The following is a 15,866-nucleotide window of genomic DNA, read 5'->3' on the forward strand; positions in this document are numbered from 1 at the left end:
CGCTATTTGCCTCTTATCAATCTCTCCTCTTTTATGATGCAAGTCTGGAGAACCGGTTAAAGAAGTCGAAACTGGATTTCAAAAGGGGAAAGATTCTGCCCATCTTATCCTAACCTTGATAGTATGGTAAAGGCTGGTACAGGTCATGTCTTCTATACTTTATTACTACTACCCCCCAGGGGCGGATTAACTTTACCATAGGCCCCAGGCTGTTCACCAAGCCTGGGCCCCCCCACCCCACTGTAACTATGGCCGCACTAGTCTGGCGTTCATAGTACAGGACAGATATGTCATGATGTCCCGATTTGTGCATAATTGCCATAAAAAAAAAAACAGATTTTTTGCAAATCATGGCGGAAGTGTAGCCAGGAGACAGTACACCACTGAAAGTATAAGTCTTTTTGGGTGGTCATGGGCCCCCCAGGAGCTCAGGGCCCCGGGCTGCCGCCCGAAATGCCCGTATTATAATCCACTGCTGCTACCCCCCCCCCCCCCCTCATACCCCTAAAATTGGTCCATTTTTGAGCCCTCTAACCCAAGCCTCAAAAGGTTAAAGGGGTTATCCAGCGCTACAAAAACTGTTGTCTCCAGTTCAGGTGCAGTTTGAAATTAAGCTCCATTTACGAGTTTGTCCATAAGATGGCTGACATGGAGGAGCATGTGACCATGCCCTGCCCCCCAGTGTCCACCATAAGCATATACAGGCTCAGTGGGGGGCGGGCCGGGGCATGGTCACATGCTCCTCCATGTCAGCCATCTTATGGCCAGAATTACCACAGGGCAGCACGGCCTGGAGGAGGGGAATCTGATTTTGCCTCTGAGGTACACAGAGTACACTTATACTGAACACTGAACTATTTTAATATAAAGTGGGCAACTCCTTTAAGGTACACAGGGAGCTGCTGTGAGTACACATGGTAGCATTAAAGGGATTGTCCACTTTATATTAAAGTGGTTCAGTGTATAGATAGTCCTAACACCTGTCACAGCAAGTTCACTTGATAGTCATACGCAGCTCCTGACAGATGTTCGGGTTTCTGCAGAAGCGTTGGCAAGTTCTGTGCACGAGGCCTATTAAAAATTCCACACCAAACTGAACTGGTGGTCTCCCAGCCCCATGCTCTGTAGGGAGCCATCAGCAGGTTAGATTTGTCTAACTTGCTGATAGTTCCCCTTAAACTAAAATCCTAGTAATGTCTGTTCCCCTCATTACTTAGTGTGGCTTAGGGCCCTATTCCACCGTCTGATTATCGTTAAATCGTTCGAACCTAAACGATAATCGTTCAGTTGAAATGCAGTTAACGATTAACGACCGAACGAAAAATTGTTGATCGCTTTAAGACCTGGACCTATTTTTATCGTTTCTCGTTTGCAAATCGTTCGTATTAAATAAGACATTGTTCAGTCGTTCACGAAATAGCGAAGAAAAAACGATCACAATTACGATCATAAGTAACAATTATCGTTCCATGGAAATGAGTGAACGTTTTCAGGTCGCAATAGCGGTCGTTTGAGATCATTAACAATTATGCGAACGATAATCGTCCGATGGAATAGGGCCCTTAGGTCTCGGCCTGTTTCCTGCAGACTATTCCACAAATGGAGTGTTCATGGTCCAGCAGCGGCCGGACACGACTGGTCTGGAGCACATTCTCCTCCGCTCTGACAGCAGTCACTAGAGATGATTTACACTACACACAATGGAGCCCCTTTCCTTTTGCTGCGTATCATGTGTATTCCTGGCTCTGCACACCACTCATTGAAATGCAGAGCACCTGGATTCTGAGGGATTTACATTTTACTACAGTGATGGATTCCAGCAGAGTTCCTGTACAGAGTTGTCACATATCACAACCTGGCTGCTGTGGGGGACACCAAGGCTTTTAGGTGCAATTGTTTTTTAGCACCTCTGAAAAAACAAAGCGAGTGATCTGATTGGTTGTGAATAACAAAACTTTTACAGAGGGAGGTAAGCTGTTACTTCCAAATTAACTCTGGGATCTAAAACCTAACTGGGTGTTCTAGGTAACTGCACAAAGAACACAAGGTCTAAAAAGGTGGCAATACACCTATAATCACTGATGGCCGAACAAGCATTCAGGTTACAAAGATCTATTCTAAAGGATTATTTATGTGGCCCTCACTTATTCAGGGGTGCATATAAGCTGGGGCCCTCCAGCCCCTAGCTGTCCAGGCATGAAGGGAAGTGTAGTTCTATAACAGCTCAAGGGCTGAGGGTTGTACACCCCCCCCCCCCCCCCCCTCCCCGGGTCTCACAAACCTGAATCGCCCTGTATGCCCAGCCTAAGTGATCCTTAAAGGGATTATCCAGCGCTACAAAAACATGGCCACTTTCCTCCTACTGTTGTCTCCAGATTGGGTGGGGTTTTGAAACTCAGTTCCATTGAAGTAAATGGAGCTTAATTGCACCTGAACTGGAGACAAGAGAGGGGGAAAAGTGGCCATGTTTTTGTAGCGCTGGATAACCCCTTTAAAGCAGTTTTCCAGCCAAAGTAGACTGATGACCCATTACAGATATGTTTGGCGCATGCACTTATGGCTTCTGGCCCTGCAGACTATGTAGTGCAGCGGCTGAATATCTGATCGGGAATGGGTCAGTCTATTTTGACTGAAAAACCCCTTTAAGGTTGGCGCTACAGGGCGACTCCTGTTTGACACCCGCACGGGTGTCAGCACCCCACCAATTAGCTGCCCTTAAGGATGTGTTCATGCTATGTTACGGCATTGCAACACCACTGTGTTTTTAACCACAATTTTATAGAAAGATCAATAAAAATGATGATTTTTACCATGATTTTTGTAACACTGGCAAAAAAAAAAAAAAAGCTTTGTCTTTACTGCTCTCCTGTTCATTAACAGCAAATAACTGCAGTCCTGCGAAACTGAAAACAGTTGCAAAGTAAAACATATAAGTTTCCTAAATGTGCCCCACGGAGCAGCAAGTAGCGGGAGCAGGTTTACAGACTTCTGGTATATAAAGCGCCTGCCCCAAGTGCTACATAAACAATGAGGCAGCAAAATATAAAGGAAGTGCAGATCTTCCTCTTTATATCTAGAATAGTGTTACAGAGAGCCCAGGGGCATGAATCATCACCCCAGATCCTCATGTGGCTTGTCCTTATTCATCCTTGTCATAGGCACAATGGGGAAGATTTATCAATGCTCTCCCCCCAGCAGACTGACTCGGAAGCTCTGTCCTCTTTCATATGTGATCAAAAGGAACAGAGGAGGTTTCTTCTATAGGATCTCAATCTCTATACATACCTATACACACATACCTAACGGCACTATAATATAATAAAAATAACAGTAAAGGATACGTGTCAAGTACTCCAGTATAGTGACGTCCCATATATATTCATAGTAAGAATCCATTGCATCATGGCTGAAAATGAAACGATACAGAACATTACAAATCAACCACATCAAGAAAAAGAATAAAGATGGGTCAGTAGAAGTGGATTTTCACTGGATTCTGTATACTGAGATGTTGAGTCCATGGTGAGAGATCAAGTTAAACTGATCTGATATTGATAGTTTATCCTAAGCACAGGCCATCTGTATTTGTAACTTGCAGAACCCTTTAAATCCTCTAGTTTTAGAGGATGGGGTAAGGCTGGGTTCACACTGCGTCTTTTTCATCCATTCTTTTTGCAAAAAAACGGGTGCACCTGTGTGCATCCGTTTTGATCCATTTTCCAAATGACTTACATTATGAGGAAAAAAAAAAAAAAAATCCATTTTGATTTTTTTTTTTTTTTAATGGAAGTCAATAGAAAAACTGATCAAAACTGATGCACACAAATGCAAAACAAAAACAAAAAGAAAAACGGATGGAAAAACAGGTTGCAAAGACGCAGTGAGAACTAGTGATGTCACGATACCAGAATTTTGAGATCCATACCGATATATTTTTTCATTTCAATACTCGATTCCAGTTAGATACGTAATAAAATCTGAAAAAAAAAACACTTAAAATACAAATATAATGACACCCCCCCAGGCTGTGGGTATGATGCCCCCATTTACCACATTTTTAGTTATGTGACTTTTTGATCACCTTTTTTTTTGTTACATTTTATAGCTTGGACAATTACGCATGCAATGATGCCAAATCTTTTTTTTTTTTTCTTAACAAAAAGGGAAAAGTGGGGATTAGAACTCTTATTCAGAATTTTTTTCATTGTCATCTGTCTCATAGGGGTTTTCGCCTTTCCCTAGATCTACAAAGTTGAACCTAATAGACTCTTGTCTTCTTTCAACCTTATTACCTATGTTACTATGAAATTTTTAAAAAACACTTTTTTTTTTTAAACTTTAATTCCCCTGTACCTCCCAGCATACCTTCTTGTGCAGTGCAACCGCCAGCATACCTCTGTGCACAAGAAGGTATGCTGGGAGTTGTGTCAGGAGGTTGCAACTGCACAACTACAACTCCCAGCATATCTCTTTGTGCATTACAACTCCCAGCATACCTCTTTGTGCATTACAACTCCCAGCATACCTTCTTGTGCACAAGGAGGTATGCTCAGAGGGAACTAGACAGTTCGAGGGACAGCAAAGTGCAGAGGCAGCTTCTGGGGGAGAGGATGAAGGGTGGGACTGGTGGGTGCAGTGTCTGCTCCAGGGGGTGACAGGATGGGGGGGTTGGGAGCAGGACTGGCAGGGCGGGTCTCAGTAGGGGGATGCTTAAATGACTGCCGCCCGTAATATCATGGGTCGCAGTCATTAGCAGTGGGGGCTGCTCCATATGCAGCGGCTCAGGAGGGGTTAAATGCCGCTATCAGTTGTGACAGCGGCATCTACACTGTAAATAGCCGACTCAAGTGATCACTATGTGCCGGCTATTTGAATTTGGCGCCGCCGGGAGTGGACAGTGCGTATGCAGCAGAGGTGACACCTTGGGGAGCGGCACACAGAGAACATGGCTGGCGCTCAGCTAGCCGCTGGCCATGTTCTCTGCGCTATACTTTATGTTAAGCTGCACTATTATGCAGCTTAAAATAAAGTATTGATACCAGGAAATCCTTGCACCGAACAGTTTTTCTGCACGGAATATCCATAGTAGTATCGATATTTTGGTGCATCACTAGTGAGAACCCAGCCAAACAAAAGTAGTACAGTCCCAGTAAACCATGGAATACCCATAGATACTGGCAGCGTTTCCAATACCTATTTTGTTCTTGGAGAGCTTTAAATGCAGTCTTGTAATCTACTTCCCTGAGGAACTGGCAGAGTATGGCCACCTAGGAAGACAACCATATTACAGTTATTATACAGGAGACATAGTGATGCTGCAGTCTCGGATATAGTCTGCCCATAATCCCTACCTGTGTGTGGCAGTTCAGCAAGGAGCAGCATTTTATCATCCTCTTAATCACCTATGAATAGACAGAAGCGTGAAAATCATACCCCGCCATCACAGGCTCCTTATTCAGTGCCTGAGGTATCTGGTCAGTGCGCAGGTCACAAGTTTCAGGAGTCCTGAATACATAGAGCACCTCACCTGGTCTGTATACACATCGGGTGGGACTTGCTTGGTGAAGAAATCAGAGGACACAGCCCCGGCCTGCAGGTAATAGTTCAGCGCAGCAGAATACTGATTGGTTGCTGTATAAACAAAGGAAACAGTTCTATTATTCGATGTGTTCCAGTCAATATAAAAATTATATTATTATATAATAAAATAAATCGGCCTTCTGACCATCTCCAGCAGCCACTACCAGGCTTGAGGGGGACATGGGTGCTTGATCTCTAGATGTGTAGGTGCAATCTTAAAGGGGTAGTTCACCAACAAAAATTTTCTTTCAAATCAACTGTTGCCAGAGATTTGTAATTTACTTCTATTAAAAAAAAAAAAAAAAAAAATCTCAAATCTTCTAGTCAGCTGCTGTATGTCTTGCAGGAAGTGGTGTATTCTTTCCAGTCTGGAGAGGTTTTCTATGTGAATTTGCTACGGATCTGGATAGTTCCTGACATGGACAGAGGTGGCAGCAGAGAGCACTGTGTCAGTTTGGAGAGAATACACCACTTCCTGCAGGACATACAGCAGCTGATAAATACTGGAACAATGGAGATTTTTTTAAAATAAAATTTTGGTGAACAACGCCTTTACCTTTTGACATATCTGTAGAACATATCAAAAGTTTATAAATGACGCTAACACTGTATATATTTCACTCACCAAAGTAGATGTCGGCCTGGATGATGAGCCAGGAGTGGTTGTTGGCGTTGATTTTTAATGTGTAGTTTACAAGCTCTTTTACAGTGACGGCAACAGCATCAAAGTCCACGGCCTGAAGACTGAAATATATGAATAAAATTAAATAAAGAAAACTAACTTTAAAAGCACATTTAGATTAAGGCTAGATAGGCAAAAAAGTGTTCACTGTAAGGGAGGTGGAAGCATGCCTTTTTAATCATGTATCAGCCATCTGAAGATGAAATATTACCTACTAAAGGGGTTAGGCTTATCCTTGAGAAGACCTACAAGCCATTCATGGTCCATTGGAAATATAAGAATAAAAATTATGGAAACTAGAAGGAAAACATTGCTCTCTACAGCCACCTTTTAAAGGTAGTGTATCTGCAAGTCAATGTTTAAAGGAGACCTGTCACCCCCCGTGCAGGAGTGACAGGCTCCCGACCCCCTGTTAGGTCCCCTTATACGTACCTCATCCCGCTCCCGGAGCCGGTCCTGGGACGGAGATATCCCGGTCAGAAGCCGGTCAGAGATGAGTCCGGCTCTTTTCATTCTCTATGGACGCCGGACCTCTCTCCAGAGCGCGCATGCCGGCTTCTGACCGGGGTATCTCAGTCCCAGGACCGGCAGCGGGACTAGGTAAGTATAAGGGGATCTAGCTGGGGGTCGGGAGCCTGTCACCCCGGCACGGGGGGGGGGGGGGGGGTGACAGGTCCTCTTTAAGGGCCGTATTACACAGCCTGATTAGCAATGTAAGTGAACGGTGGTCTGCTAGATCGCTGCTCACTTACTAGACGGCTCAATGATTATGTATAGCAAGGGATGTATGTATGCATGCATGCATTTACAGTGTGCGCGCATATTATATATATATATATATTATATATATATATATATATATATATACACACACATACACACACACACACATACATACATATTTAACTATATATTGTTAGTGATGTCCCGCAGCCCTTGCTTTTACTTGGAAAAAAAAGTTTATACTTACGCGTCCATTACGGACGATAGTTGATTAGTGTAATAAAAGGCAACGATAAGCCAATATAAACAATGTCAGCAGATGATCGTTCTCTCTATTACACAGAGCCCGATTCGGCTGATTATCGCTCTGTGTAATAAGAGCTGTTCGCCGTCCGCTCGAAGAAGAAGTCGCTGAATGAAGATCGAAGACTGGTGTCGGCACGTGACAGGTGAGTATAGCGCACCACACTTCCGGGTACACGGGTGGAGGTGGTGGGACACGAGGAAGGGGGCCATTCAGACATAACATACATTACAAAGTTGTATAACTTTGTAATGTGTGTTAGCCTGTGAATAATTTTTTACCGCCGCACTACCCCTTTAATAATGTGACTTGCTATGGAAGCAGCATGAAGAAGAAGCAGTAGAGAACAGCGGCAGCATCGTACACGTCTTACTTAGGAATATTTGCTGGCCAGATAGAGATGTGCTCGGCAGTGATATCATTCACAATGTCTTCCTGCAGGAGTAAAGGAGAGAAACGTTAGAACAAGTATATATCACTGTTACCAAAACATACATAGGAATAATGTACTGACCCGAAGATTGTGCAGCTTTACAAACAGAGACAGCAATATGGTGAGAACCTGCGGCTCCTATGGAAAAATATAGATATTAGTTGTTATTCAGGTGAGGAGGCCAAGAATGTACCGAGAGCCTGGCTGATAGGATCAATAACTAAAAGCTGTAATTGGTTCATCTATAATTATCTGCTCCAGTCCAGAAAGCCACTTAGTTTGTTGTAGAACGTATTAATATTAGATACTTCTATAGTATTAGGGACACTAGAAAGGTTTCACCATCAGAACTGATTCTGTTAAGTAAGACAGCCCCGATACATATAGATGCCTGCAAAAAACAACCACTTAGGGCATGGGTCTCCAAACTGAGGCGCCCCCAAGCGGTTGCAAAACCACAATTCCTATCTGGCCCGGACAGCTAAAGCTTTGGATTCGGCTGTCCAGGCATGATGGGAAATGTAGTATTGCAATAGCTGGAGGGCCGCAGTTTGGAGACCCATGGCTAATCAGCTGTTTCCAGAGCTGTAGAGCTCACTTATAGAGGGTAAACAGACAGCGCCATACACTGCATAGTGGCCATGCTGTGTTACTGCACCTCAGCTCCAATTCAAATCAATAGGAGGCAAGCTGAGGTAGATCAGCAAAAACATAAACAAAAACACAAAAAATGCTTATGTTGCAATTTGGTTTTATAAGATACACTAAAACAAACAAAAAAATGGTTTTCACATTGATCAGGGGTTTATACGATTTTACATAATTAGGATTTCCCAGAAACTTTACATCGAGCTGTAAACAATTTGGGAGGAGTTGCCATCTGTCAGCGCTCACACAGCACTGCTTTGCCAAGACAGTTGTTAGTATTGCAGATTGTCAGGACAGCGTCCTCTGTATGTCAGCCAATTCTCTCACATGTTCTGCACAGTAGGAAGCTCCCTTTACACTAGTTACCAATCTCTAAAATGGGAGCTTTAGGGTGCGTTCACACGTACAGGATCTGCAGCAGATTTGATGGCCCAGAATTGATTTGCTTTGAATCTGCGCCATCAAATCTGCTGCAGATCCTGTATGTGTGAACGCACCCTAAAAAGGAGTTGTCTGGGGAAAACTAAAATTTGCTCCTGGGCTGCGGAGGGTTGTATAGAAATAATAAATGTGCAAATCTAGCCTCCTCCATTCCCCTGCAGCTTCCACACAAATTCTCCCAGTTGTCGTCTTTTTCCGGGTTGTGTGCTGCCCCAACAGCACAGGGTCTGCCTGCTCAGCCAATCTGTGACAAAGGCAGGACACCACTGCAGCCAATGGTTGGTGGGGTGAGCAGGTCCTGTGGGGTCAGGCTGGAGCACAACCGCAAGAAGCAGCAGAGACCAGCAGAGGACAGGATCATCAATGTGGCAGCTGTGTGGGACCAGAGGCGGAGAGTATAGCATGATTATTTTTGTTTTTATAAAGCCCACAGCAATAGTTTATTTTTTTTAGACAACTAGTTTACATCAACTAGTTTAACTTTCTTGTCCTCTACCATGACTTGAAGGGGTACTCCAACATGGGGGCAGTTTTTCGCTGGGACCGGGAGGAGGTGGCCAAGGGAAAAGACGTCCACTCACCTCCCCGGTTCCAGCGGCGGGTCCCGCATTGTGGCGCTCCGGTGCCTGGTTCCCGGCCGCTTCCGGGTGTCTGACGCGAGCCCGAGACGTGACGTCTTAGGTCTGCTCAGCCACTCAGTGAAGGAGGCGGGATCTGATCTGACTTGAAACGGATCCCGCCTCCTTCACTGAGCGGCCCTGAGACGTCACGTCTCGGGCCCGCTTCAGACACCCGAAAGTGGCCGGGAACCGGAGCGCCGCGGAGTGAAAAACTGCCCCCACGCTGGAGTACCCCTTTACAAGCAGAAAAAGACTTAAAAAGCCACTGACATAAAACTTACACGCAACTTCTTTATGAAAGAGAGAAGTTCACTCCTAGAAATAGAAGAAAAGCATATTTCTATTACATATCACTATACTGTAAAAAGGGAAAAATTACACTTTATGGAGGAGATTTATCAAACATGGTGTAAAGTGAAACTGGCCCAGTTGCCCCTAGCAACCAATCAGATTCCACCTTTCATTCCTCACAGACTCTTTGGAAAATGAAAGGTGGAATCTGATTGGTTGCTAGGGGCAACTGAGCCAGTTTCACTTTACACCATGTTTGATAAATCTCCAGACACACAGATAGAATTTATGTATATAGATATAGACAGATAGATAGAGATACAGTAGTGCCTTGGATTACGAGCATAATTCGTTCTGGGACCGTGCTTGTAATCAGTGGCGGATTATAATATAGGCGGTTCGGGCGGCCGCCCGGGGCCCGAGGCTCCGGGGGGCCCATGCCACGCCGCCCACATTATAATCCGCTACTGCGGGTGACTCTTGTGACCGCAAGCATTATTGCGGTCACAAGAGTCCATCTGTCCCCCGGCTGATGCGCGGCTGCCGGAGGTGTCCCGTCCTATCCTCGGCAGCGCGCGCATCAGTGAGCTCCCCGTGCGCCGGAAGTCATAGCCACAGGCGCACGGGGAGCTCTCTGATGCGCGAGCTGCCGGGGATAGGACGGGACACCCCCGGCAGCCGCTCATCAGACGGGGACAGACCAGGAGGCTCGACGGGGAACGGATGGCAGGTGAGTACTGTTGTGTTGTTGTTTTTTTGTTGTGCGTTATCTGGGGGGGGGGGGGGGGGGGCAGCAATGAGGGGCACCATCTATAAAGGGGGGAGAGGGAAGAGGGGGACCATCTATAAGGGGGGGGGGGGGGGGAAGAGGGGGGCCAGCTGACATCCTCTGTGCTGCTGTAACCTCCCCTATAGATCAGCACCCTCCTCTCCTGACATCCTCTGTGCTGCTGTGACCCTGTGACCTCCCCTATAAAATCAGCGTCCTCCTCTCCTGACATCCTCTGTGCTGCTCTGACCTCTCCTATAGATCAGCCCCCTCCTCTCCTGACATCCTCTGTGCTGCTGTGACCTCCCCTATAGATCAGCACCCTCCTCTCCTGACATCCTCTGTGCTGCTGGGACCTCTCCTATAAGATTAGCACCCTCCTCTCCTGACATCCTCTGTGCTGCTGGGACCTCTCCTATAGGATTAGCACCCTCCTCTCCTGACATCCTCTGTACTGCTGGGAACTCTCCTATAAGATAGCACCCTCCTCTCCTGACATCCTCTATACTGCTGGGACCTCTCCTATAGGATTAGCATCCTCTTCTCCTGACATCCTCTGTGCTGCTGTGACCCTGTGACCTCCCCTATAAGATCAGCCCTCTCCTCTCCTGACAACCTCTGTGCTGCTGTGACCAGGGGGGGGGGGCAACAGCAGGAAACCAGGTGGCAATATGTTTATTGGGGGAAGCGGAGGTGGGGTGGACAATGCTTACTGGGGGTAGCAGCAAGGGACCAAACATTATGTTTATTGGGGCCAGCAGGGAGGGGAGGCAGGCAGTGTTTATTGGGGACAGCGCGTGTGTGTGTGTGTGTGTGTGTGTGTGTGTGTGTGTGTGTGTGTGTGTGTGTGTGTGTGTGTGTGTGTGTGTGTGTGTGTGTGTGTGTGTGTGTGTGTGTGTGTGTGTGTGTGTGGGTCAGTAGCAGATTATAATTTGGGCAGATTGACCGGGGGGGGGGGGGGGGGGGGGGGGGGGGGGGGGGGGGGGGTGGGGGGGGGGGGGGGGGGGGGCCAGGTTGGGTTGACAGCCCGGGGCCCAGGGTACATTTAATCCTTAATCCGCCACTGCTTGTAATCCAAATCCACTCTTAAACCAAAGCAAATTTTCCCATAAGAATTCATATAAATGCAGACAAATTGGTTCCACACCCCAAAAATAATGATTTATTATTCTGAATAACATGTAAAACAGATAAAACAAACATCCAGAGACAGCAGAATATGTGATATCATAAGTTACTGTACAGTAATGGAGAGGATGGGAAACACAAGGGCTGAGAGACTGTAGGGAGCATGAAGAGGGCAGATGTGGGCACAGTATAGCAGCACTGTCTGTCCGGGGAGAGAGGGGTTACAGCTATGGAGAGATTACCTGCACTAATTATATATATATATATATATATATATATATATATATATATATATATATATATATAATCACAGAAAACACCATTACCCATACACAGTAGAACAGACTACAATCTGGCACTGAGCCGCTCCTGACCACATACCGGTACATAATCCCCATTGTGGAGTCGCGGTTCTTTATCAGGCTGATCCTGCCATCATTGCTCCTCTTGTGCTGGTTGGAGATGCTGCATATCTGTACCACCACCTCCCACAGCTCCTTAGCCGTCCTCCTGCTGTCCGGCCCAGATAGCTCTTTACATGTGGCCGCCAAAAGCTGTCCAAGCTAAGAATGGGAGAAGTTAGCTTATGATTTAGAGAAGACGGTATGTCTGTATCATGTCATACACCTAACACATAGGAACAGATTAGAGGTCCAGTTCCGGATGACCTCTGTGTGTAACATTGTAATTGTGTCTCCAACAGTGACTATACGTCTGCAGAGGCCGATACACAACCAATTCCGCAGATGGCTAAAACTAAACCCTATGATGAAAAGTAGATTTGTCTTGTGGGGTGTTAATATAAAAGTTCATTGGTGATTGATCATCACTGATCTGACACAATAAAAGGGTGGTGAATAAGACTTTTTGTGGTGCCTGTGTAAATTAATGGGGCACAGAGCTTATAAAGCACTATCTGATGTAACTATTACTCAATAAGAGGTTAATGGAGGTCTGGCTCCTGTCTCCCCTACATCTCCTTCATTGTTTACTAGACACAGCACCATACATTGATTGTGGCCATGATTGGTACTGCAGCTCAGATGCATTCATGTGAAAGACAGTAAGGTGCAGAACCGGACACTACCACTATTAAAAACATCGATCGACTATTGAAATTCCATCATGCCTGACTATCTCCCCTATCATCATCTGTCATTGGGGAGTCAGGAGACCCCCATACAGGGCAGTAGTGGGTACAAGGGCCTTAACACTTCAGTGATCAGTCTAAAAGACAAAAAAAATATATGTTACTTACCTTCACATAGGGATTATTTTGCACCAGGGAGGAAGGTGCCTGTAGAGTCAGATACTCATTTTCTCTCCAATTCAGCAAGAAGGCAACACACTCCTCTGCCACTACTTGTCTGAGGGGGATGTCTGCAAGGAGACAATTTCCATATTGTTCTGTTCTTACAATCACTGCAGTCACTAACACTTGGCAAGCGTGCAGTGAACACCTACCCATCCCTAGTAAGACACATGTAAACATGGCCACAGAATGCTGTCTGCATTAAACTCTAACAGATACTATTCACAGCCCGAATATCCTCCAATTATATTTAAAGGAGAAGTCCGGTGAAAATTTTTATTAAAGTATTATATTGCCCCCCAAAAGTTATACAAATCACAAATATACACTTATTACGGGAAATGCTTATGAAGTGCTTTTTTCCCTGCACTTACTACTGCATCAATGCTTCACTTCCTGGATAACATGGTGATGTCACTTCCTGGATAACATGGTGATGTCACTTCCTGGATAACATGGTGATGTCACACCCCGACTCCCAGAGCTGTGCGGGCTGTGGCTGCTGGAGAGGATGATGGCAGGGGGACACTGAGGGACACAGGGCACAGGAGGGACACTGAGCATCCCTCTGCCATCATCCTCTCCAGCAGCCACAGCCCGCACAGCTCTGGGAGTCGGGTCGTGACATCACCATGTTATCCAGGAAGTGACATCACCATGTTATCCAGGAAGTGACATCACCATGTTATCCAGGAAGTGAAGCCTTGATGCAGTAGTAAGTGCAGGGAAAAAAGCACTTTATAAGCATTTCCCGTAATAAGTGTATATTGGTGATTTGTATAACTTTTGGGGGGCAATATAATACTTTAATAAAAATTTGCTGGAGTCTAAGAGTAAAGAGAACTATCAGCATCTGATGTCTACTTTATTGTATCTCCATGAAATAACAATCCTCTCTTATAGCTCTATGATGTGCCGTTCCTCTGTTATTCTAACTAGAAATGTATGACTCCATAGCCAACTGGGTGTTACCAGTTGGTGGCGTGACACTATCCAATCAGAGCGGACAGTAGCAGACAGTGTAGGGACACGCCCCCAACTGGTAACACCCAGTTGGCTACGGAGTCATACATTTCTAATAAGAATAAACAGAAGACGGCACATCACAGAGCTATAAGAGGAGATGTCCCAGAATTGTTATCTCATGGGCAGTAAAAGCATATCAGGAGTGGTGACAAGTTCTCTTTATTGGGGTGCGTCCCTATAATGTCAGCACCTACTACACAGTAATAGAATATGTTGGGACACCCCCTATTGTGCTTTAAGACCCAGTTGTTAATTTATTCATACATTTTATAATAACAAACAGCACAACACAGATTTAAGAAATGATGCCACAGCATTATATGGTGAATGCAAGTAGTGGCTAAAACAGACACGTCAGGAGAGCAGACAGGTCCTTGTCTTAAGCAAATGTACAAGTGAGAAATGTAAGAAAAAGCAGCAATACAGAGGTTACATTAGCTGCTGCTGCTAAGAAGCTTAAAGGGGTTTTCCAGCACTACAAAAATATGGCCACTTTCCCCCTACTGTTGTCTCCAGATTGGGTGGGGTTTCAAACTCAGTTCCACTGAAGTAAATGGAGCTTAATTGCAAACCGCACCTGAACTGGAGACAAGAGAGGGGGGAAAGTGGCCATGTTTTTGTAGCACTGGATAACCCCTTCAAAAGGTGGGGAGAGGGGAGATTATACAGCAGCACAAGGAGGCAGCTGCCCTGAGCTTTATTCTGATGGTCAGAGGGGAGAGGAAAGCCTTGGTTTACCTTCTAGGAACAGTGTGGATCATCTTTAGCAGACAGACCGGCTCAGCTTACAGATACACAGCTCAGTTCTGCTGTCCCTATTGCTACATACAGAAATCTCCTGACAACAGCCAGTGAACAGCAAACTGCAAAGAAGGGAGACACCTAATGGCCAAATGGTATTGGTTGTTTTTCTGGGGTAAGGAGTAATTTTTGGTCAAGTGATTTAGAACTTTGCAATCAAGCTTTGTGTGTATATAGGGGGAAGCCAATGTAGAGTAGCCTCCTTGACCATTTCAAGCTCAACCATAAAGTATAATGGCTCCCTCATAGCAGATAGCTATGATTTTTATGCACCGGACCAAATTTTATGCAGCTGCCAGTTTGGGTGGCATGAAGTACCTGCAAAGTTCTATTTAGGGTCACGATCAGTAAATCCCTTACCAGGAATCCTCATCTCCAGGTACCCCCGTACTCTGCTGATCAGTTCTGAAGGAGGGCGGTCACCGCTCATACCAGGCCCAGCCTCATGGGTGTATATATCCAATAGTAGCATCTCATTGAGCATCACTTGGCGAAGCTTAGGAGAAAATTCAGTCACCAGCTCCAGGCAGGCGGCTAGTAGCTGCTTGGCATGGGGGAAGTCCTAAGAAAATACCAAAGGGATTGTTAAGGTTTGTGGCAGAAGATATATAGGAAACATCTACCAGTAGGAGCCTTGTCATGGTGTAATACACGGGAATTGTGATACTGACTGTCCAGGATAAAATGGCATTACTGGTCAGTGGAGACTCTGTTTACACTGGAATTATAACTTTTGAGGGATCTTTTATGATCAATATTGCAATATACCCTCACTAATATATATGGGGTACTATGGAAAATCTTTCTTTCAAACCAACTGGTTTCAGAAAGTTATATAGATTTGTAATTTACTTCTATTTAAAAATCTCACGTTTTCCCATACTTATCAGCTGCTGTATGTCCTGCAGGAAGTGGCGTATTCTTTCCAGTCTTGACACCGTGCTCTCTGCTGCCACCTCTGTCCGAGACAGGAACGGTCCACAGAAGGAGAGGATTTCTATGGGGTTTTGCTACTGCTCTGGACAGTTTCTGTCACAGACAGAGGTGACAGCAGAGTGCACTTTGCTCAACTAGAAAGAATCCACCACTTCCTGCAGGACAAACATCA

The 15,866-nt window shown here is 45.4% G+C and overlaps 1 protein-coding gene across 1 annotated transcript in view; it reads right to left on the reverse strand.

The window, feature by feature from the left end:
* The window catches only part of INTS8 (integrator complex subunit 8), a 33,258-nt gene that overhangs the window by 1,155 nt on the left and 16,237 nt on the right, over positions 1 to 15,866 (reverse strand). Inside the window, exons 16-27 of the mRNA XM_069957302.1 lie at positions 15,119 to 15,320; positions 12,878 to 12,999; positions 12,001 to 12,182; positions 9,713 to 9,746; positions 7,804 to 7,860; positions 7,663 to 7,724; positions 6,206 to 6,324; positions 5,528 to 5,631; positions 5,352 to 5,402; positions 5,194 to 5,267; positions 3,342 to 3,406; positions 1 to 44 (exon numbers count right to left, since the gene is read on the reverse strand). Coding sequence (XP_069813403.1) covers positions 1 to 44; positions 3,342 to 3,406; positions 5,194 to 5,267; positions 5,352 to 5,402; positions 5,528 to 5,631; positions 6,206 to 6,324; positions 7,663 to 7,724; positions 7,804 to 7,860; positions 9,713 to 9,746; positions 12,001 to 12,182; positions 12,878 to 12,999; positions 15,119 to 15,320 — 1,116 coding nt within the window. The remainder of the gene's footprint in view (positions 45 to 3,341; positions 3,407 to 5,193; positions 5,268 to 5,351; positions 5,403 to 5,527; positions 5,632 to 6,205; positions 6,325 to 7,662; positions 7,725 to 7,803; positions 7,861 to 9,712; positions 9,747 to 12,000; positions 12,183 to 12,877; positions 13,000 to 15,118; positions 15,321 to 15,866) is intronic.

Source organism: Dendropsophus ebraccatus, chromosome 2 (assembly GCF_027789765.1).
Source record: "Dendropsophus ebraccatus isolate aDenEbr1 chromosome 2, aDenEbr1.pat, whole genome shotgun sequence".
In the NCBI taxonomy this organism is placed as follows: Eukaryota; Metazoa; Chordata; class Amphibia; order Anura; family Hylidae; genus Dendropsophus; species Dendropsophus ebraccatus.